The sequence below is a fragment of the Etheostoma cragini genome, chromosome 7, assembly GCF_013103735.1.
Source record: "Etheostoma cragini isolate CJK2018 chromosome 7, CSU_Ecrag_1.0, whole genome shotgun sequence".
Lineage (NCBI taxonomy): Eukaryota > Metazoa > Chordata > Actinopteri > Perciformes > Percidae > Etheostoma > Etheostoma cragini.
The window spans coordinates 9792683-9817584 of record NC_048413.1 but is presented as its reverse complement, the minus strand read 5'-3'; the positions used below and the strand labels follow the sequence as shown (position 1 = coordinate 9817584).

At 38.5% G+C, this 24902-nt stretch overlaps 1 protein-coding gene and 1 long non-coding RNA gene across 3 annotated transcripts in view; one reads left to right on the top strand and one right to left on the bottom strand.

Annotated features, from left to right (window-relative positions):
- The window catches only part of LOC117947848 (transcription initiation factor TFIID subunit 4-like), a 15058-nt gene extending 6235 nt beyond the window's left edge, over positions 1-8823 (top strand). The window contains exons 8-16 of one of the 2 annotated variants that reach the window (XM_034877171.1): positions 3363-3578; positions 4433-4568; positions 4879-4987; positions 5795-5964; positions 6133-6263; positions 6375-6500; positions 6737-6793; positions 6899-7018; positions 7135-8823. In XM_034877171.1, coding sequence (XP_034733062.1) covers positions 3363-3578; positions 4433-4568; positions 4879-4987; positions 5795-5964; positions 6133-6263; positions 6375-6500; positions 6737-6793; positions 6899-7018; positions 7135-7302 — 1233 coding nt within the window. In that variant the 3' untranslated portion in view covers positions 7303-8823. Of the gene's footprint in view, positions 1-3362; positions 3579-4432; positions 4569-4875; positions 4988-5794; positions 5965-6132; positions 6264-6374; positions 6501-6736; positions 6794-6898; positions 7019-7134 lie in introns of both variants that reach the window. The other variant, XM_034877170.1, reaches the window with a different exon arrangement.
- LOC117947850 lies at positions 3979-24902 on the bottom strand. Its single transcript, XR_004657337.1, has 3 exons — positions 24892-24902; positions 8006-8011; positions 3979-4121 (listed from the first exon to the last, which is right to left on the bottom strand). It is a non-coding gene; the product is annotated as an uncharacterized LOC117947850 (long non-coding RNA).

Here is a 24902-nt window from a genome sequence, read left to right as displayed (position 1 = left end):
TGTCATCTGTTTTTGCTTCCATTCACACCGCACTTTATGTTCTCTCTTGTAATACACATTGGAAAGTATCTTTTTGCATGCCTAAACCATCACTGGCGATCTTACACAGATATTCATTTTGTCCAAGAGGGACATCAGATCATGTGGCTGCTAGTCCTTAACCTTCCACCTCCTAGAGGAAAATAATTCCTCCACAGTTTTACGGAATAGAGAGTAGAAAGAGAAAGGGATGGGTTGAAAACCCCTCTGTGAATGATTAAACAGTTCATTCATTTTAAGACGCGGCCATTGAGTTTTGTGTCAAATCAATGATCGGTACACAGTTTAGTCCATATTGACTTCTGTTGTGCTTACTGTGTGAGAAAAAAAAAAGTACTGTACCTCATATTATCAAAAGCCTATTCTTAAAAAAAAAGAAGAAGAAAAAAAAAAAGCAATTGCTTAATCATGAATTTGGAATTAGTTTCATCATTGTGTACATATAATATATGTTTCAGTTGCAGACAGTGCAGGGAGTTCACTTGAAAAAAGAGGGATTTAGTATGTACAATGAAGTGAGTGCAGTTATTATCAGATTTTTATTCTCTCCAAAAACAAGCTTTTCTATTTACTTTTTCATGATCCGATCACTAAAGCAGTTTAACCATAATCAAAATAAATTTAAAAACCTAACATTCATAGGTGCCATATTTATTGATTTTGCAATGGGAAATGCTGTAGTCGTTACAAGTAGCTCTTGCACTGTTATCCCATAGTACAAATGTGAAAACAAAGCAACAAAAAAAGAGCCTATATGAACTTCTCATTAGAGAATAAACTACATTCTCTGCACTTTAGCTTTCAGCACAAGATGTGGTTAACAAACGGCACAATTCTTCTTAAGTGCTGCTACTTTTGCCCATCCAAGTTTTTCCCCCCAGTTTCCAGGCAATCCTTGTGTAGCATAGACTTCTGATACCGCTGTTCTGAAGCGCCTTGAGTTTCAGGATGGTATGTGCTGGAAACTGTGTGATGTATGTGTAAGGTTTCGAGAACCTGTTTTTAAAAGTTTCAACTAGAAATGTGTGCATTAAACTGTTCGGATTACTCTGGAAAAGACCACTTGTGGAAAAATAATAGGATTAATGCATTCACAACTAGGGGGTTGTTAAACAAATATATCTTCCAACTAAAGTGGATCTTTGTTTGTGTAATCTCATACTGAATAATAACATCCCCCAATCAATCTTTTAATATATTACTTTTCACCATGGATGTGGTGAATTGACCCCCATTACTTAATGTAATAAACATTAAATTGGTGCATTATAAAAATATATTATTCAGGGTTGCTTCTTACTTGTACAATTTACAAGCGAGACAATCTGATAATCTCTTTTATATCCATGCAAAATAGGTATTGTAACTGAAATTTCCCAAAAGTAATTGATATTGAATTGTAAATGTATCGAATCAGGACCTTGTGAATGGGAATCTATCCGGGAAACCATCGGTGATAAGAGCTGGCAGTTATGTTACACGGGTACCTCTTAGAAATTCATCACCAAAAAGTGATCAGAAAATGTGTTGGCAGATGCCCGGTCTAAAGTGTAGCTTTGACATTTTTTATTAAACCTTTTTATTTAAAGAAAAATAAATTATACATGTTGCTCTTAAGTCTGTTTACATGCCAGTGATCAAGAATATATATGTACCTTATTCCTGAAAATAATATCCTATTGTGGGGTGATAATAACTGTGATGGCAACATTTACAACACAAAAGGTAACAATTATAGATTAAGTAAGACAGTTTGCTGTATACATGTATAACTCTCTAATTGGAGTCAACAACTAGGGGGATTCATCACATAACCCAGAATATTGCCTTAGAATTGTTATAAAGTTTGTCCAGGTTTTCCAGCAACTCTCAAATTTATCTTGTTCAGCCTGAGAATAAGTGTTAGCTTCTCCATTATAAAAATATCCGGAACCACTTTGATCCAGTCCTCACCTTTTAGGAGAATCTTTTTTACCAACCATTTCCTTGTGATTGCTGTCTTACTCGCTAGTATGGGATATTATACATATATTTGTTTTCGGGCCCCTTCACAGTGGCCGGTCTTAATCCCAGACATAAAGTCACAAACTCTGATGGAATCACTATTTTCATGATTTTTTACATGGTCAATTTAATTTCTTTCCAAATTTTTGAAATGACCGGGCAGTCCCAAAACACATGAAAATATGTAGCCCTATTCTCGCCACAGTATCTCCAACAGGATCTACTTGCTCCCAGAGAAATCCTTTGGGCTGGAACTCTAAAAAACCTAACTATACTCTTCTACCCAAATTCTCTCTAGGACAGAGCAGATGTACTTTTCCACTGTTGGGAAGTTATTTTCCCCCACATTTCCATCTGCATCACAATGTTACTCTTCTTCTACCATTTCTCTTTTTATATATGAGGTATCATTCCCCTCTACCTCCTGTAACACCTTATATATCTTTGATATGTTTCCACGTTCAGGGTCTGACCTGTAACCGAGTAGAAATATCTCCACTATACCCAAATTAAGCTTTGACATTTTATTTGATTTATTAGGTTAGAATGAGAATGAGCCCAAGAAGCCCATCCCACTTCCTGGCTGGCATCCAGTGGATTGTGATTGGAGTGGGACCTGGTCCATCACTCCAATTGGAGAGATGCAAGTCAAGGAAAAAGTTAGATTTCCCGGACTAGCTTTTTCAATGTGATTGTTCAACAGATGTTACCTGTTCAGGCCATTGTGTGTTAAACTAACCACAATGCTTGGGGGCGTAGTAGTGCAGTCCATAGGGAGTTGGGTTGGGAATCAGTGGGTGGCTGGTTCACTTCCTTGTACGGAGTGTGGACTGGTAGCTTGAGAAACGTCAATTCACATCTTTGAGCAAGGCACTGTACCCCCCCCAACCGCCCAGGATGCTGGTCTGGCACTGGCAGCCCCCTCACTCTGAAAACTCTCCATTTTGCATGAATAGGTCCTGAACATGTGTGTACTTCAGGCCTGTGTGTAGTGATTACTTACCAAACAGTATAAATTGTAATGTCCCCACTGGGGATCAACAAACAGTATAAATTAAATGAAATTAAGGTACTTGCTTAGCTACCTGGGAACTTGGCGCAGGCCCTTTTTCTTTGAATTTTTCATTATTGTTTGTTTTTTGTCAAAATCTAAATTCCTTGGAAATAAATAACTTTATATTACCAAGTAACTCTGGCTTTATTTTGCTTCCCTTTCCCATGGATGAATGGGCCATGAAAACTAATCTGTGTGGAAAGGAAGCAGTGACTTCATTAAACTGAACATATGTTCATTCTTTCTGTCGTCTGTCTGCTTGCAGAGAAGTCTCCCAGCACTGCGTCAGATGACCCCAGACCCAGAGGCCTTCATCCAGCAGAGCCTGCTGCCTCTGCCCAGCACTCACCCCGCTGCAGCAGTCTCCACGGCCCTCACCGCGGTGATGCTGCGACCTCCTCTCTCCACGACCACCAGCACTGCAGCGACCAAAACCACAGTTATCAGCCTCCCTCAGACACCTCACAGTAAACCTGGACTGGTAATTAATCATTCCCTGTATCCACATTAGAGTTTAGATTCTCTGCCCGAGCCCGAACTTGGTCAATATTTCCCGCTACTATCGTCAAGCATTTGTGTTTTTTTTAATCATTACTTTATTAGCCTAATTTGGTGTGGAGAAAGCTGTGCCTCTCCAGCTTCTCCCGTAGCTCTGGGTCTAGTCCTATGTACTGCACTGATTTGAATGTGAGGTTAACTTTGCTAAATCATGCCCCCCCCCCCCCCCCCCCCCCCCCCCCCCCCCCCCCCCCCCCCCCCCCCCCATCTGTAGCACTGTCTTTGATAATTTGTGCAACCAGGCCATCTGATTGTTTCCGATGTCTCATCAGTCCTATAGCAGCAGATACTGGTTGCTCCTAGAACCCATCCGGCGCGTTGTCGTCCAGTGTGTCAGAATGTAGACCGTGGCAAAGGACGGTATTAATTAGGTGATTGAGACAAGAAAGTAACCTATATGGTTCCAGGGCTTTGATTATGTTGCTGACTTGATCTGTTACCCACACTATTCGGCTGAGGGAGGGAGCTGGGGTCAAGGTTTTTGTCACGTTTCTTCCTTTGGATCCATTTGCGATCCATTCCATTTGGAGTAAACAAACAATGCAGTTTACATCCTGGTTGCAGTATTCATTAAGATCATTCTAAACCTATTTCTGCAGTTCAAACAACTCTGGCTCATAATTGCCGTTAATGTGTCGGGCCGAGCTCGGACACAACGTCACACAATCTGGGCTTTAATCTGAATTTAATTATTGGCATGGACATAGAAGTAGAAACCTTACATAAGAGTTTGCTTTTATTCAGTGTTTCTCATTCTGTGTCTCTGAATGTGCGCAGATAGTGCCCCAGCAACAGGGGACAATGGTGAGGCCACAGGTGACGCTGGCTCAGTCTCCCATGGTAACACTCAGAGGACAATCTCATAGCCGTATCATTGTGGGCCAGCCGCAAGTGGTCAAACAGCTACAGACAGGTGTGTGTTCAACAGTCACCTATTTCTTCTATACAGTAAACGTTATATGCACTCCGTTCCCTCCAAGTCTTTTATTTGATCCTTCACCACATTGGAGGATGGAAGTGCTGCCACCTTGTGGATACTATTTGTAATTTCAGGATACTAAACTTGTACAAATGTGCAAAATTTGATTAAAAATCAAAATAAGATTTAACTCACAGTACATGTTTTAGACTTCTCACTGACAATTTTAACTGCACTTTTAATTACAATTTATTCTTTTCAATTAGCAGCAATAATCATCATGTGTCTCTATTAATTCCAGCAGGGAAGCAGACATTGGCTCCGGGGGCCAAAGGAGTGCATGTAGTCAGTCAGGCCCCTCTCACAGCTGCTCAGAAGAACAAGCTGAGGGAAGCAGGAGGGGGAACCTTCAGGTTTGATACACATTAAAATCATTAGTGTCTTTATAAATGCTGGTCTCCAAATAGTCAGCATTCCAGGAGTTTTAAAGGTTTTCAAAAGCCTTTGAGAATTTACAGGATGTTTTGTATTGTTATATTTAATGTTGGAACAATGCCAGCAGTGAGCAAAGACATGCAACCTTACTTTCATACATTTAACAGCATACATGGTCTTTGCAATCAGTTCTTTATTTTATGGAGGTTGAGATGAAATGGTTCCATTTAAGAGCCCATGAAGTTATTTTCACACAGGTAGTATGTGTGGTGATAAAGTTCTTGTCTTGTAGTTGTCTCACAGAAAGAAAATTAAATATTTAAATGAAAACACCTGTTGTGTCTTTGGATGTATTGGAAAAACACAAAAGTGGGAAGTGTCAGCACTGAGGTTTAAAAACTGCTGAGACAAGCAGAGTAACCACACGTTGTCTTTCGTTCCAATGGCATACTTTTTCTTTTTTTTCTTCTTTTTTTTAAAGAAAATGGTAAGTCTTAAATTGGTGCGGTCTTTGTTGCTTTCATCACAATCATTTAAATGTTCCTGGGGAACATCTTTTGGGGGCGGTCAGACTCAGTAATTAATTAGGATGCATGATGAATTACCCCAGTATTGAAATGTTTTAGCTGTTCGTTTTTTCAGCTATAGAAGACTACTTCAGCTGAATAAAACAACTAAGATTATTCTAAATACATGTGCACTGACAAAAAAATGATATCAGTTTTTACACACCGTAAGGTGTACATCATGTTTATGTCTGACTTGTCACTTTTTATTTCATCCAGAGATGATGATGACATCAATGATGTGGCCTCCATGGCAGGGGTCAACTTGTCAGAGGAGAGTGCCCGTATCTTAGCAACCAATTCTGAGCTTGTTGGCATAGTGACTCGTTCTTGTAAGGATGAGACCTTCCTCTCCACCTCTTTACTTACACGGAGAGCTCTGGAGATTGGTAAGACACATAAACTTGAAAAAATGTTGTTGTTTTTTTACTCTAAAGTGTCTTATAATAAAATTATCAATACATTATTATTTATGGTTATTGACTTGTAAAGCACATTCTTGCTTTTAAAGGCTGACAATGTCTAAATCTTTATCAACACTGCTCTTGTTGCGTCAGGTAAGCGGTTTGGTGTCGGCGAGTTGGGCGCAGATGTGATCAACTACATTTCCCTCGCTACACAGCAGCGACTACAAAACCTGCTGGAAAAGGTGTCACAAGTGGCACAGCAGAAAAACACAACTTTCAAGGTGATTATTAATTCCAGTAATTTGCGAGCCGGAGCGCATTGCCATGTAGTCTGTTTACTGTCGTACCTCCCTCTACCTTCCTGGCAACGTCTCACTTCATCCATCCTTTAGGAGGATGAGCGGTATGAGCTGGTAAGCGATGTGCGAACCCAGCTTAAATTCTTCGAGCAGCTTGATCAGATGGAGAAGCAAAGGAAGGAAGAGCAGGAGAGAGAGATTCTCCTCAAGGCTGCCAAGGTAACGATAAAGAGACAGCATCATTGACAGGAAGAATCCTACACACTATGATAATTGCACAGAGAAGGCGAGTGAGTGGTCTGGGGTCAGTGTCATTAGTACATGTTTCCTCTGCTGCTAACAATCTCTAGAGGACAGATCTGCTAACAATGAGCAAGTGAATAAATAAAACAGTTGTCTGAATAAAGTGTACATATCCATCTTAAAATATTAAAATGGCCTCTGCCTTGCTGCAGTCTCGTTCACGGCAAGAGGACCCTGAGCAGCTCAGACTAAAACAGAAGGCCAAAGAGGTAAGAATATGCTACGATAAGTGATTATAGGATTCGCTGTCTTTGTAAAGCAGTGTGACAAGTTTGTCTGTGAGGGTAATCTACGCGTTATTGCTTGTATTCCAGATGCAGCAGCAGGAGCTGGCTCAGATCAGACAGAGAGAAGCCAACCTAACGGCGCTGGCAGCAATCGGTCCGAGGAAAAAACGGAAAACTGACTCTCCTGTAAGGGGCGCCAGTGCAGAGGTGAGAAATATGGAAGCATTAGGCTTGGACTGGTTGTGCTTAATTTGTAATTATTTCAAATCAGGTCAATAAAAGACTAAATGTCTCTCTTGTGTTTGCGCCGTTTTACGCCGCAGGGCTCAGGGTCAGGCCCCTCTCAGCCTGGAGGCTCCAGTGGAGCAGGCTCCAGACAGTTTATGCGACAGCGCATCACCAGAGTCAACCTCAGGGACCTGCTCTTCTGCCTGGAGAATGAAAGAGGGACCAGTCACTCACACCTGCTCTATAAAGGCTTCCTCAAATAGCACACGCATTAAAATGACTAGAGTCGCTCAGTGGCGTTCAGGTAGCAGAGTTGACTGTCGGCTCAGACCGTCTCTGCCGGTACTTTCTTTGATCACCCACTGCTGAGTGACGAGACGTCTGTCTGTGGGGAGAAGTCTGGGACGCTGAAGAGACGTCTGCTTTTAAAAGACTCTTCAAGCACATGTCTTTTGTATTTTCAGAGGAGCAAATATTTGAACTGGGCCCTGATTTCAGTGGTTTTGCTCTTCAGAGACCAGTTTTACCAAACCACGCTTCAGTCATGCACTGCCTCATGCTGCACACAAGGAAACTGTCTTTGGCCAAACTGAGCGCTATGGACCCAAAGACCTTGTCGGTGTCATTTGCACTGACATGCGGTTGTAGCAGCAAATCTCCGTGAAGTAGTTTCATTTTAGATTAATGTCCAACACTCAGGTGCAACAGCCTGATTTTACAAAACGGCAGTAATGTGCTAAGTTTCTTGACCATGTTAACGTAAAATCTCTGTTTATTTAAGTTCTTAACAGAGATTTTAATTCATCACACAGTTCTACTATATTTTAGCACAGCTTTAATGCCTGTGGATTTTTTTACAGAGAGTAAACTTGACTAGCCTTGTCATCTGCTGAGTTGCCTTCTTAACAAATTAAGCCATATGGATTAGAATGTGTTGATCTGCTTCAGTAACATCATCTATCCCACGGTTCTCTCCAGGTTTGTAGGATGTGTGACCTTTCCTCCTTTCTTCCTTTCTTTGGCTTAGCTTGATTTGAAACAAAATAATGACATGTAAATTCATATGTCATTTGTTGTGCATGATGTAATCACAGGTGTTGTATTTCTCGCAACTGTATTATTTATTGCGAGAGTTCCCACCAAAGTGGTTACAACCAAAATTCCACTTTTTATTCAGATTCTAGCACATTTACTACAAAGACCACATTTACTTTGCATTCCTATTGATCATTTTTAAAGCCACCTCCCCTGCACACAGCAGTTTTCATTAATTTCTTTAGTGACATATACAACTTAATAACTGTACCATCTGTACCTTTTATCATTGCCAAATAGATTTCAAAAGTCTGCAGCTTTTAGCTTGTTGCCACATGTGTTTGTTGTCCTCTGATTTAGAAGATCCAAGAATAAGGACAGATTTACATACTGAATATGAAAATAATAATGTGGATTTGGCTCTCTTCTTGTTTCTTAAATATTGTTACCAAGAGGCTTTCACATCATTTCCTTGTGTTTCCTAAATGTCCCCCAAAGAGCTGCAGACTTTTCAAATGAAAGTGTGTAATGTTTAAGTAAGCTTTGAGTAAAATAGCTTTGTGCAGAATGGATTGCCCATCTCAAGCACATTTTAGTCTCTACTTTTGGTACCATGAAAAATATAATGGAAACGGTTTGCTAAATGGGGAAAAAACATTGAAACTAGTATGGTATAATTGGGAAATGAAGGGGCTGTTACTAATGTAAAGTATCCAGGCTGGGAAGCTCATGGGCTATAATGTGAATTTTTAAAAAAAGAGTTTGGAGAAATGAATCTCTAATGTCATTGATTACAGTCATTTATGTGAATCAAACATTTTCCAATAACTTTTTTTTCAACATTTTTATATTTATGAATGATGCGGGATGATCATGTTGGCAAACATGGGCATGAAATGCAGAACGAGGACTGCACTTTGACGGATCACTTTTTTAAAACTAGTCAGATGAACATACCCACTTTATAACTTTTTATATTTTTAGTGCACATACTAATTTTGGTCTTTATACAGTACCTTTGTCATTTTCTGAAAGAATCTGTATTGGCAACTTTTGTATAACTGTATATTTTTAAGTTTGCTGTTTGTAAGTTTATCAGTTGACAACTTCCAACTCAGCAAATTAATTCTTTCTTTCATATACAGTAGATATGACAAACAAGACAAATATATGACACTTTCTTGCCAATATCTTGTACATTTTGCACAGCTACCTGTATAAATGTAAATATCTGAATTGAAAAAAAATAATTAATTGCTATTTTATAATGGATTGAAAGAGAATTTTCTCTATTAAAAAAAAAAAAAGAAGATCTTGATTGTCTATATTTTTGTGGCAGGTCCAGCTTTTTCAGATGGTTCGACCAAGGTGTCCTTGGCCAAGACACTGAACCCCGAGTTGCTGTGTGTGTGTGTGTGTGTGTGTGTGGGGCAGGTGGCACCTGGTACGGCACTGCATGAATGTGTGTGAATGGTTCCTGCACTGTGTAAAAGCACTTTGAGTAGTCGTTAAGACTAGCAAAGTTTAGTTTAAGAACAGTCCACTTACATTTACAGTCGTTAAAATAGGAACAAATTGTCCAGTCATTTCTTTGACCTTTTAAAAAAAAAATGGAGATTCAAAGAAAATGTGGGAAACGGTATGGAAGTAGTACAACCAACTCAGTCGTAAAGCACTTTAAAGAGGATATTAAATACATTGTGGTATTTGTAAAGATAGTATTTAGAATTACATTTACTGCAAACGTTTGTGTGTTTTCTTGTTAATTTAAAAAACTCGACGTTGAAGTGATGTTGAAACATAGACACAAGCTCAGTCAAACACAACACAGTAGTCCCATGAGCCCAAAAACTAAATATAGTGTTCTAAGAAAACTGCTCTCAGAAACTAAGAGGAGCAATTCATTGGTATCTGTGGACTCACAACAAGTTGATATCAAAGAAATGGACACATATTCAGAGTAAAAAAGAAAGGCCGTTAATAAACGCAGTGTTAGTGTTTATTTCACATTTTTCAAACATGTTGACTATGTTTTGATTTAAAATGTGTTTGTATCTGGTCCCATCTGCTTTTAAATTCAGAAATATTTCATCAAAAGGATCTGTTCACTGATGCTGCTGATAATCTCACTACTAGTTAGTTACTCATTTCACATTATGTGTATAATAAAAATCTCTTTTTCAATTTTCAAGATTTTAAATATGACTTTTTCCCTTCCTTACTGAAACAGACATTTGTGATTGTGTGGTAAATAGGCTGAAAATCCCAAATTAATGCTGTGACATTTCCTCTTGAATTGTTCTGTTAGAAGGAGAGGAGTTAGAAAGCACAAAGGCTCTTCTCTGGCAAACACTGAAAGATTACTAATGTGTACTGAATACAATTTTACAAAAAAAAACTTCATATGGAACTTGATAATTAAGTGTTCCATTATTCACTATCTTGAGTGCTCTAATAAAAAATTACATTTTCTGTTGCTAAAATGATTTTGTGCATAATGTCCTTTTGACATGAAATCCTTTAAGAATCATTTCCCAGACCAAAATATCCTCCCAGAAAAACTGAAATGTTTTGTTATAAAAGACTGTCAAGTCTTCAGTGGCTGTACAAATTGTCAAAATGCAACCCTTCATGTACACATATTTGTTTGTATCTGTACTTAAAGCAGTTAGTCGTCCTGACATCTTATTTTGTGAACAGCACCTAAAACACCATCTCCTTTTGCGTTTGCTGTTTACGTTTACTGTCCTCTAAACAGGTCAGTGTGTGTCTCAATTTTTCTACTTAATTAAAGTGTCACACAGGAGACAGTCTAAGTGAGTGTGGTGTTATACAGCATAATTAATAACAATAAAACATTACATTAATTTTATTTCATTACAGTTACAGAAGAGACTAACAGAAACTGATTAATGATGAAATATCTGATTTTACAGAAAGTGTACCACATTAGGCTTCTAGAAGAATAAGTTTATTGCAGTAAACAGTACACTGACTATTTGTGAGTTTTAAAGGCAAAATTCCTCATAACCACTAACCCCATAACAAATATGCCAACCTGTCATATGATTGAGGGGTAAAATCTCCAACAGTGAATAAGAACAAAATATTGTGGACTTACAGCGGCCATTTTTCATATGAAATACATTTCACAGTATGAGCCAAACGTCTCATTTTTTTGCTGCTACGAGTGCTCTTTCATCATTATAAATTCGATGCCTCTTGACTTTATACCTTGATGACAAAATGGGCTTAAATCATTGGGTCCTTTGTCTTATCATGTTCACAAAAATGGCTCAGCCTGTCATAGGCAATAAAAATAATATTTATGAGTTCTGGGATTGAGTAGATGAAGCTGTTCATGGTACAACAGTTACCGAATTCCACTGTCATTATTCACTTGCTGCTGTGACATTTTATGGATATGGAATATTTTAAGGTGATCTACTGCACATTACAACGGCCTTTTGAGCCCCTTGGTGTTATATTCATTTTGTAAGGGCAACAGTGAATGGAGAAACTCCAACATTCCACCATTCATTAGCGCTGTGAGTCAGGGACAGACTTTTACGTTTATAGGAACCGGCTTTTCTGCGGTCCAGCATAAGAAAGAGGTAGCATCCACCTTAATTAATTATCACTGGTTTAATGCTCCACTCTGCCAGCGAGCTACAGTACGGGACCCACATCAAACACACACAACATGTTGAGTAACCAACAGGTGCATGTGCTAACATGCTAAATGATAAGATGCACATGGTGGTCATTTCTGTTTCTATCTTCAGTGAGGCTTTTCTGCTGTTTTTGACAATAATCCCTGACTGCAGAGCCTCATTTAGCTCAACATGTTTTTTTCCACTGCCCTCAAAGTTTTCAGAGAGGATAAGTGGACTGGTTGTGTTATGCTTTGAGCAAATACTTTGAACCTGGAACAGATTGAAGAGGACTTTGCAGTGCACAGGACTCACCAAACGCCCTTTAGACAGGTAAGTACAACACAACACACTTATTGTGATGGTTGGAAGGAGAAGGTTATCATTGCCAGGCAAGGTAGTTGAGTGCTGTGTGCACAACACCCTGTGAAAAAACTGCTGCCCTTTTTTTTTTTTTTTTGCTATGATATGTGTGTTTATGGCTGCAGCCGCTGTGGAATTTTATATTTTTAGTGTTGTCTGTGTTGGTGATGTTTCATTCTGTGGTTGTTTCTGTCAGGTTAAATTTGTATGGCTCAACAATACTTGTTGCACCCGCCGTGCTGTCCGCAGCTCTTCTTATTTATTGTTAGCTATTTGGGTTTAATTGTCGTTGTCGTTGTTCTTGACGAGTTTTGTCTCTTTATTGGTTTCTTCCAGGGCTACACTGAAGAAGGGGGTTGTATATTTATAATTGGTAATCAATTGTGTGCACATGCTGCAAAGTGTTGTCTATAAAAAAAAAAAGATAAATGGTTGAATAGGGCATTTGGGCTCCATGGTGTCATCTGTTTACATTTAGATGCACTTTATTATGTTAATTACTTTTTCTTTACCCTCCCTCCACCTCCCCTTTCTCTTCTCCAAATGTAACGCAGCAACGTTTACCCAGAGTACATTTTAACTCATCTATTTTGTACTTTTATCTCAGTACATTTTTACACAAGTCATTTTACTTGTACTTGTTTGAAATGTTTTTTAAGTAACAGAACTTGTACTTGAGTAAGATATTCTAGTACTTTTTCCATCCCTTCTCTTTTCCTTCTATATGACAGCTGCAGTGCTGGAAAGTAAATAACATTCACCCAACTCTAAATACAGTAAGTACAATTTTTGCATTACTTATACTTTGAGTATTTCCATTGTATGCTTTTTATGCATTTTATGCTAAACTTCTATTCCTCTACAATTCAGAGGTATGGTATGGTGTACTTTTCCCTCCACTACAGTTATTTGATACCTTTTAGTCACTGCAAATCCAAATTATTAATACAACATTGAATCAATGAATACATTACAATGTTGTATTATCGATAAATAATAATAATGATAATAATAATAATAATAATAATAATAATAATAATAAACTGATAAGACTTAATTGATTCCTTGGTGAAATTCACAGGATAAAAAACAGCTTCACCTTTACCAGCTGCAACATTAAATTAATGTACTAATGAATGGTTCAATAATTATAATTTAATAACATAATATGCACCCTTTTGCATAATACTAATACTTGTACTTATATTTAGCTTTAATGCAGGACTTGAACCTGGATCAGTGTTGCTACACTGTGGTATTGCCACTTTACTTTCTACTTCCACCACTGCACAGCTGTCCAAATCGTTTTTGTTAGTGGCCTTTCAAGCACATGCCAACATCTCTCTGTGTTGGGACTGGTCACAGTTTAAAAGAATTGCCTGTGATTCATCATTACACTTGGCAGGTCTCATGTCAGAGGAGAAAGCAGCTCTGGCGTGTTTGCACCTGAGGAGCCAAGCCAAGCGGCTCCACAGGAGGGCACTGTCGCACCGTCTCAGAACCAAAGACATTCACGTCTGACTGAACATGTCCCCTCTGGGCTACTCTGTCATTACAGTTTGGATGACCTGGGCTCATACATTGTATATCTTTTATCAATGTATGCTAGAACTTTGAAAATACATTGGAGTCCTATTAATTTAAACAGTAAGGTTTTTTGACATGAACATTAATATGTTACTATTGTTTCTGAGGAGACCAGCTGCTATGTGATTTTATGATTCACATTTGCTTTATAATGTTTCTAAGGATCTTATACACAAAACACACACACACACACACAGACAGATGGACATCTCCCTTAAGGGACACACCAAAGCACTTTCTCGTATTACTCCAGATCTGGTGGATCTCATGCCTGAAGCTGCCCAAACCGTTGTCTTCATTGTCTTAAATTCCAGGCATAGGCAGGCTTCTAAGTCTTCTCCAATATGAGTTGTCAGGCTATATTTGCTTATGTTACTCTGGGACACCAAACTCAATTCCACTGTCTTGTTTGATTTTGCATAATGAGAGGCTGCTTGCTGTTCACAGGATAATGTCTTTGAGTGACAGCTATGAAGATAAGTGAATACATTTCACACAGTTTGATGTATTCTAGAAGTGCAGTTAAACCCGCCAAAACGTGGCAAATGACATTTTATTGAGCCCCGAAACCACTAGCATAATCTTTCATATGGTTTTAATATAGCCCTCTGGTGAGTATAAATGAGTTTCATAAATGTTGGGAAGTATGCACTTTAAAACATAGGTTATTGTTTGTGAACAAAAACAAAGTGAACGTTGCTTACCTGCTATGAAAAGATAATGAGCCAACAAGACAAATTAGACCTTTTTATCACGTGAAAATGTGCACTAATAGTCTAACCATACACATAAATGTTAGGACCTAAGGAAGAGTTCAACACAGCTGACAGTGGATCTCTCAAATCATTGATTATGGCTGATGTCATGGAACTTACTTGGTTTCAGAATTTTGATCTGATATTGGTGCTACATTAGAAATCAGGGGATCATCCAAGTAATTACAATTTATCCTTCTGAGGGGGGAAATAACCGTGTGTAACACGTTTTATGGCACTGCATTCAATTGTTGAGAAATTTGATTTAAAACCATGAAGCTGCTGCACGCGCAAGAGGAAAATTCAGGGGACCACCAAAATCATTGGGAAACATCATCTGGGGACCATGAAAGTCAGGAAAAAGTCTTTTTCAAAAAGACAAAAAGATATTTTTGTGGGGACCAAAGTGGTGGATGGACAGACACACTAAATATCAGACCAACACTGGCTTCCTTAGAGGCATACTGCTGCCATGGCTAATAAAATCTGATGTGTGAAATAACCAGTGTTGTTCGTAGCAACCCAGTGCCTAACAATTTAGGAAAATTCACACAGACCATGTATCGGTGTGCATTAGCAAGGTTTTTGCCATCAAGCTGCATCATCATCAATGTTTTCTTCACTTTCCCTCACTGTGTTTTGCTCAGCAGTATTTTTACAGAACATAATCCAAAATTATACACCAAACCCAAATTAGAAGTGGTTTACCACATTTGTTCAGGTCATATGCCAGAGTTAATTTTTCCTTTCTGACATTACTCTGTTGGAGGATTTCAGGAGGCGTACTGGAGGTTTTGGCATTACATCTTTCAGCTGCTCCGTATATTGCACTTTGCTCCCATCAATCGGGGAGATGTTGTTGAAAGGTGTGTAGGGGAGGAATGTTTTTATGGCCTTTAAATAAAACATTAAGTTTAAACAAAAAGTCAACATAAACAATAATCTAACAACATATACATATAAATGAATAGATTAGAAAGTAAACCTTATACTTAATCTTTTGAATAGGTGAGAAGATGGCAGTCTTCCTATGTTATGATACTGTAAATTGACATTGTTTTTGACACAGCAGCATCCAACAGCGGTCCTGATTGCAAAACGTCTTCTCAGATGCACTTTTGACCTTTTGAAACCATGCACCGTGATCTGGAAGGACTTTTAGAGACAAAGAGATGCTGATGCTTTAACAAAAGTTTAAGTAGAAAATGTTCATTTTAAATAAGAAGTGAACTGAACCCAGCTCATTAGAGTCGAAGGCAGATGAATACAGTTTTAAACACATTGGTGTATTTTTTTTGAAATGCACGGATTTGAATGGCAAATCTGTCCCTTTTTTCCTCATGATTTTGGCCCTGCTATTCGTGTTTCTCTCAGTTGTAAATGTCAGAATAATTAATTGAATCTAGGAAATGTTCTCTCCATCCTAACTGTGGGACTTAACTTAAACAGACACTTGAATATAGAACTTAATATGTAAGTCTAGTTAATGACTACTAAATGAGTTCTGGCCATTGATATGATATTACAATGGGAAGAATATAATAAAGACAACCAGCAACTGCTAAGTACAACAGTAAAATGTTACTGCATATTAAAAAAACTGCCTCACAAAAAGAAGAAAGTATGATTACATCTCAAGTTGAATTGATAGATGTCAAGCTTATACACTATCTCACTGAATCAATCTGATTTCCAAGTTAATAAATCAGAAGAAAACATACCGTAGCTGTCAAATCTGAAAGGTTGGTTTAGGATTAGGATTAGGATTAGGTGTGTGTGTGTGTGTGTGTGTGTGTGTGTGTGTGTGTGTGTGTGTGTGTGTGTGTGTGTGTGTGTGTGTGTGTGTGTGTGTGTGTGTGTGTGTGTGTGTGTGTGAGAGAGAGAAAGAGAAGACATTGTGCTTGTAGGTAGTTTTCCTCCAAGTGTTCTTGAAAAACAGAGAAAGGTAAGAAAGTGAGATGAACAACAACACTTATCAGATCAAATTTTTGTTATTGTTGTTTTAAAGCTCTAAAAATGTACAAATTAAAGCACAGTGCTCTGATTTTCTTTCGACAAAAGATTAAAAAAATTCAGGGAATGCTAGGATGGAAACAGCTGTTTTTGTTTTGTTTTGTTTTTTTACAGATGACTGACTAGTTGGAGTGGTTTTCAGGCTAGCAATTGCAGGACAAGAAATTGTGCAGTGACTTGTGCAGGTTCCCAAATCACGTTTTTCTCTAAAAGGTCAGTGGAAGCCCATGCTGTAGAGGAAACTTCATGGATTTAATCTAGACAACTTCTCATCGCTAACAATAATGTTACAAATCTGAATGATCACCTTCATCCCATGTGTATTGGATGACATTACTCCACTCAGTGAGACAGGCATGGTCATCCAGTGGTTTCTTCAACATGTCATGTAATGCAGCTTTCTCACAATTCTGGTCACAGTTGATCATTTATTAGAAATCCAATGATCACCAAAAATAATTACGTTTGTAGTGATTAGCATCTACTTTGGTCTCTGTGAAATAAAAGTACCACATGATACACCCTGTTTCATAACAGACCCTAGTGTTCCTGCTGCTATTTTCTGTATTTTCACCGTGCTTTATACGTTGGATATATAGATTTCCATTACTCAGCTCATTCTCAATGTGAAGGGACAGGAGAGAGGAGGTCCCTCAGGGCTGAGAAACAACCTCCGCCTGCATCCTCTGCGCATAATTGAACAAATTAGCCATGAACAGCTGTTACCTGTTAAAATGACCCACTTTCATTTTATAGCCATGGACAAGAGGTTTGATAGCATCTGTATGCTACAGTTGTCAGGCATTCTGATTAGCTCGCCGATTCCTGCTTTCAATATATCATGACAAACATAATTACCTCAACATCTCTTTTTATGGATTATACAAATGGCCAGGCGCACATAGCATGCCAAGTGTCCATCAATTACAGCCACAGTCTGCTGTAGCCGATCCCCTTGGCTGCATGGACTTCTTTTAAGAGAAAGGTCTTTAATGTTACTGTAAGTGAAAGCCTAATGTGGTTTCTCTTTATAAAAATGAAGATTAGAGAGAGTTTTCATTCGAGAAGTAATTGAACCGCATCGCTTGACCTCGCAGTCTCCCTGCAACATCTCAATGTTGGCCCAAAAACGTGAAGTGGAGAGAGAACAGTGGCTGTGGAATCGTCTTTCAAGCAGAGTGAGTTCAAGAAAGAAGACTTGGTCAATACTGGCCATTTATAAAGTTTTAGCATTCCTACGGTAGAAGTTAAGTGGCTGCAAAAGGAAAGCTGTACAGGTTAATTGCCTCAAAGTCACTCTTCAGAACTGACCTGCTGAGGGTTTTAAACATAAGTGTGTGAGGGTGAAAATGTCCATCCACTATCTAAAATAATGAGAAAAAGAAAAAGAACTTTCAAGTCTCTTGCCAAGGCTCTAGACAACCTTAGTCCTGATGACAAAAAGAGTTACATTTTAAAGCATTACGCAGCATGTGAATATTTTTGAGTTGTGGACAGAACAAGACATGTGATGATGTCATGTTGGACTTTGGAAAACACTGATCAACATTTTTCAATATTCTTTTCTTTCATTTTATGGACCTAACATCTCATAAATTATTCGAGAAAACCATCTGCAGATTAATCGACAGTGAATAAAATTGTTAGTTGCAGCCCTAAAGAAAAGACAATCACAAAACTTTAAGCTGCAATAATTAATACTTGTATTTAATCAGTGGATCAGTTTGTAATGTGAAAGCAGTTGTTAGTTGTCGCAAACCCACTGAGAATTTTGAATTGACTCTGCCCCTCTGCTCTATGGAGTGATAGCTATAGCTCACCTGCCCAGCTCTAAATGCAGTCAGACACAGTTAGCATCTAACTGGTGAACGTAGTAGAGTTGGTGGAGAACAAAGTAGAGTTAGAAGGAGTCTTGTGTCAATATTTGTCAGGTGGCCACTAATCTACATCAACAACGTTTCATTTCCAGTATTTTTCTGGTGCTGGCTGAAATTGCACCGGATGTCCCTCATTTCACCCATCAAACACTTTCTTTGTGTTGGCCTTTTAAAGATCACTCGATTTTTTGAGTACTATGGTCAAATGCTCCTCTGATCTCTGCATGGTAAACTCACACAGCTAAATAACCTTTGAACGAACACATGTTCCACCCAAACAAGTTTCTTCCCGAGGCTCTTTTGCAGAGGCACTGTTCTTTGGTCTGGGGTTTAGCGCCACCCAAGACAACCGTGATTGGTTTAAAGAAATGCCAATAAACCAGAGCACGTTTTTCTCCCTTCCCGGAATGCTGTGTGGACTAGCCAGACCTTCCTCTTGTGAACTTGTCCATGCTTTCATCTTCAGTAGACTTGACTACTGTAACGATGTCTTTACCGGGATCCCTAAAAAAATCAAACAGCTGCAGTTGATTCAGAACGCAGCTGCTCGAGTCATCACTAAGACCAACAGAGGATCACATCTCTCCAGTTCTGAAGTCCTTACTCTGGCTTCTTATGCCTAAAATAAGTGATGTCAAAATACTCTTGGCAGTTCATAAATTACTAAACGGTTTTGGGCCAGTATATATTTTTGATCTTCTACTACAATATGATCCCCAGACCTCTCAGGTCATCTGAGCCAGGTCTGCTTTCTGTCCCTAGAGTCAGAACCAAACAGGGGGAAGCAGCGTTCAATTTCTATGCTTCACATATCTGGAACAAACTCCCAGAAACCTGCAGAGCGGCTGCAACTCTCAGTTTTTTTAAATCAAGGCTGAAGAACTTTTTATGTTCCATCCATCCATCCATCCATCCATCTATTCATCTATCCATCCATCCGTCTTCATCCGATTATCCGGTATCGGGTCGCGGGGGCAGCAGCTCCAGCAGGGAGCTTTTTTATGTTGCCTTTCTTAAAATGTTTTTTCATTCATTTAATGTTCCTTGTAACTTTTATTCTTGCGTTTTATGTTTTTTAGTTATTTTTAATTGTTTTTATGTGAAGCACTTTGAATTTCCCTGTTGCTGAAATGTGCTATATCAATTAAGATGCAGCTGCCTTGCCTTCTCTGCAGCGCTGAGGAAGGTCTGCAGCAATGCGAGACTAGGTGGTCACAAACTAATTTTGCTGCATGTTTGCTTCAATGTGTTGCAAACTGTTTGCCAACGTGTTTGCTATGAAAACTTGAGACATGTCAATTTAGTTTTTATGTTCTACTGTCCCCAAGTGACCCAAAAAATTATGCATGTTTATATAATAATAATAAACATTTATGTAGAACATTTATTCAAAGTGCATTAAGATTTGCCTGTCTTCACTCATGCACTAACACCCCAATGGCAGAAAGCTGCCAGCTACCAATTGAGAAAACACATTTTCACACTGTTAAAGGATTACCTGAGGAGAAAAAATAATGAAATTAAGAGCAGGTGTCCAATTTGTTTTCCAAATGGAGAGCAAATCAAGTCTCATTTTAGAGGCATCTCAAGTCATCCTTCTCCTCAATGATGTGGTCACGCAGTGCGATCATCAACAGCTGACCTTTAACAGTCATAAAAGCAGCATGAGGTGAACTAGGGTTCGATCTGTACATCCTCAGCAGAAAGAGAGAGAGAAACTGGTGAAGTAGAGAGGATTGGTAGTCCACAGCTTGTCTCGTTTGTGCAAAATATTGATTTGGAATAGATATCTTTTGGATAAAACACTCTTAAAACTCCCAACTTGGAAACTTCCACTCCTAGAAGCTCTAGTGATTGCACAAACCATCATAAGATTTCATTTTAAAAAGCTTAGTAGTAACATAAAACAAGCCAAAGAAATATAGAAACACAATTAGTTAAGTCCCTCATATGGGAGAATGTACACTCTTGAGATCCTATCGTGTGTGGAAATGTAGAAAATGGAAGATTTGGAAGTGAGCAAAAAAGTACAAAGGGGATTTAAATGTGAGAAATTTCACACCCGGCAAAACAGTAAGAACATTTTTTTTTCTGTCAGGGGTTTCCTCAGCTTGTTTATTCTACTTTTCCTATTGTACTATTCCCAATACTGTATCTTAAGTGTCATATTTTAGATTTTAGTCATGAAAACAAAGTGTTTACCGTGGTGTTAAGATCTCATGAATAAAACATGTCAGTCCACTTCTTGGCAAACGTTCATTGGGAAATGAATTAACTGAATTTTTGCTTATTTCTGATGAAAAGATTTAATTGGAAGATTTCAAAAACTGCTGCTGTTCTGGCTTGTTAATATAGCTGAATGTGTTGATGCAACACAGAGTTCTGTATCTGTTTTCTAGACCAAAGCATGCACGCAAGCAGCAGAGAGGATGTTAAAGCAATTTGCAGTAGCTCCATCAGGGCCGCATCGTGAAGGTAAGTACTGACAGATGGTCGGATCATGTTGACAGTGTGTGTGTATGTGAGTGATAGATAGCTACTCTGTGAATAGCTGTGGAGCATAATATGATTTGGACGTAAGATTGGAATCTAAATCTGATTTCAGGCAGTACTATGGGCCCAGAGCTTCACTCCTTTATCTCTGTCCCTCGCCATCCGTAATGTGGTCAGCTGCAGCTGTTCTCTCCGAGGCGTGGTCTTACTGACCTGGGAGGATACATTATCACTTCCAATCTCAGCTTTTAGATGCCTTTACGCCGTTTTTTAAATGACTCTCATCATATGATAGCACTTATCCTACCTGCCGCTGCCATCCAAACTGTGATTCCATAGAAGCTCTGTATGCATCAAATATCTTTTGTGGATTTGACCGGTGGAAGGGCCTTTGTAAACTTTCAAGAGGGTTTCCCTGCATGTTTTTCTGGATCTCTTGACTGTTTGAACCCTTTCTCATTTCGCGTGAGAGCCCACTCCCCCCCTGCAGTGCAGTTACTCTCTGACAGGATTAGATGAGGAGTTCACCGCGGGGGCATCAGGCAATCTGCATACAATAGCCCACACGGCTGTGAATAAATCAACATTGATGTAAGACAATAAAGCCAATGTGGTAAGGCTATTTGTTTATTCTTATTGCACAGAGTGGCACACTTTGGATCATTTGGAGTATAAATGCATTACTTGGAGAGGAGTCAGAACACAGACCGCCCCTGCCATCTCTATTTCGCTATGTCTGGGTCCAGAGGCGGTCCGGCAGTCCACTAAAGCAGCCATTAGATAGATATCCAATCAGACTAAGGCCATTCCTTCCGGCCATCATAGAGGAAATGAAAGTCACTGATGGAGAATATGTGGAAATGGTTTGGGTAGATGGATGACTGGTCTGACTGTGTCTACAGAGCTCCCTCAGGGAAGATACGTCCATACCTAGTTATATGCTTACCTTATATCAAAAATCTCAGAATAAGTACACACCCCCTTGATACTCTTGATAGCTTGTTCACATCATTTTGAAGTACAGTTTATAATGTAAGATAAAAACATAATTCAATATTATTAAGAAATGGAACATATGAAATATTTGTCTATATTTATACATACTAAAATTGAGGTTTCAGATGTAATCCCCTCTTCCAACTTCTCCAGAAATTTAATATTTGGATTATGACTTTTGTTTTCTTATTGAATGAGAAGTATTCTCTTCTGTTATAATGTTTATCTCAGACACATCATTAGTTAACCAAAGCCTTGAGTAAAGGATATAAAGTGCACCATGATTTTTTAATCCATTATTTCTCTTGTGTAACAGCATCTTTGACATCACTCATCGTGTCTGGTTCATCATCATGTGAAGGTATGAATGTGGAACTAGTGGCTCTGGCAGATGTCTACACACGGAAGCAACGGGCAATAACCATAGACTGTATATTAACAGTCTGTGGCATGAACATTATGTTGAGGACGTTTAATGTGTGTGTGTGTGTGTGTGTGTGTGTGTGTGTGTGTGTGTTTTTGTGCTCAACAATTCAAGAACTATGCATCATTGGAATGTAATTACCTTAGCTCAAATACTCTACGCAAAAACCAGCACGGCTTGTCAGTAAGGCTTAGTGTGATCACGGCAAACTTTGCAAAATCCTGAATAGCTCCAACTATTTCTTGTAGATTTAACCATAAAATCTATCTCACACACGAGTTGGATACATTCTCATCTTCACCAAAACTTAACAGAGCCGAATTAACACAACATATGTGCATTCCCATCCCCTCTACTGCAGTCAGATTCACTGTGGTCACTTGGCAAGGAATCACCTCACATGGGTGGGCGATTGTAATGTCATTTCAAATATGTTAAGAGGCTAAAAGCACATTTAAAACTTGCCCGGTTTCAGCCTCATATGTGATAACGCTAGCAGGAGGATAGCCCAGTGTGGGCAACAGCGACTGTTGTTTTTTTGTGGGGTCACATTTTTAATTTTTTGGGAGAAAAAAAATCTTGAAGTATTGTAGACACAATGTAATTTTGTAATTTTGAGGGGGTTGCAAGTTGTTTTATTGTATATAATACAAGTACAGTACCACACTTTGCATTCATTAAGTCAAAAACATTTTAAAATATGCAAAGTAATACACATTCACTTCTCAAGAGTGAATTATTTTTTTCCAATATTTTTGGCCCTATTTGCTAAACAAGAACACAGAGGAATGAATTTATTACTTAGGTCAACATAGTTTTTCCAAAATGCAGTCTTTCTGCTAAAATGGAAAGATTAATTGGTGCATTTATGGAGTCTAGGGTTTGCTTAATGCTGACCATTTCATTCAGCAGACATATAATAAGCTTTTACAAAGTGCAGTTACTGATGATGCCTGTGACATTAACGTCATGGGATGTTTTGGCTAAATGCAAAAAGAGAGGACATTCAGCACTTAATCTCCCCCACACTTACATTACATGACAATATCACCTCTCCTGGCAACAGGCACAGTGCCATTTGTGCATGTTAGTTTTGTCTAGGTCTGCCTTATCCCAGCTGAAGCACTGTAGACAAAATAAAACGCAACCAGACAGAGATTTCATTTGCGGTGATGCTTTCTGTATTTAATGATTGCAAGTGCAAGAGAGAAGCTTTTCTTCTGTGGTTGTAGTTTTTGTAAGTTAAAGGAATAGTTTGAGTTTTGGCATAGAAACATAGGGAAACACCTAGCTTAGTATGAAGACATGGGGAAACACATAGCTTGGCTCTGTCCACAGATAAACAAATCAGCCTACCAGCACATTAGAAAGCTCACGATATCTTCAATATGTACAAAAAAACAACACATTTTTAAATGGGCTAAAAGTCAGCTGCCAGTTAGCTTAGCTTAGCTTAAACAGAGGAAACGAGGGATATAGACTTAGATTTTCGGTGTGGATTAAACAAACGAGACATGTTTTACAGTAAGATTTAGATTTCTTGTTATCTTTCAACAGAGCCAGGTTATACTTTAGCTTCATTTATTGTACAAACACCAAAGTGGTACTTCTCTTCTCATCTAACTTGTCAAGACAAATAAGTATATCTCCCCAAATGTCTGACTATTACTTTAAAATCAGAGAAGATCTCTTTCAGTCATGTCTGATATTAAAAAGCAGATCAACATATTAAGGAAATTTGCAAGAAAAGTGGTGACCTTCAAAACTCAGCTTGTAAAGCTGGTAAAATAACAATGGATTGCTGTCAGTTGTAAACCCAGCCACATGTTTTAAACACAAGATCAAAATTCAGCATGGGACAATTCTAATATTTTTGTGAGTGTTACCTGAATGAATCCATCTTGACTTCTAATGTCAACCCTGGAATCTGGCTGGTGGGAGGGCAGGACCAGGTCTCCCTTTACCCTCAGTTTCATTGTATTTTGGGGAGATGTACATGTGAGTTAATTTGTGAGCAGTGGGTAACAGCAGGGCTTATTCTGTTCTTGTGTGTATTGATGTGCTCTGACAGGTCAATCAATGAAAAGGAGATGCACTCTGCTGTTGGTTCATTGACCTGCTGTGCTAAAAGAGGACAAGTAAGGGTCATCTCATCCGGCTCCTCATGCTGCCTTGACTGCCTGCGCTGATTGCTAACTGAGCATCTTCTACCTTTGGGTTTCTTCATTTTTACAGAGGCTACTCCTAAATTAAGATTTTAAACAGAGCTAAGATGTCAATACAGAAACAGCATGTGGTTATTCACAAGGTGCAGGATGTGTTTGTTTGTGTGTTTGTTTTGCCCATACCCTACAAATCATATACTTATGTGACATTAAACAATTTGCTGCAGTTATTTATTTTATCATGTAGCAAATAGTGTGTTACCATCATCTAAAGGGATTATTTGAAAAAAAAAAGATTTTGGAGTTAGGTATCCCTTCACCAATAAAATAAAATAAAAAACATGGATTTTTAGATGAAAAAAACTTCATTATTTGAATCCTGCCAATTTCACAGTTTCAGACATACCATTTCTAGATTTCTCAATGTTACCTTGCAACACAAATATAAAAAAAAAACTATTAAATATTACTTGTACTTCACCATTGGAAACAAGTTATTTTT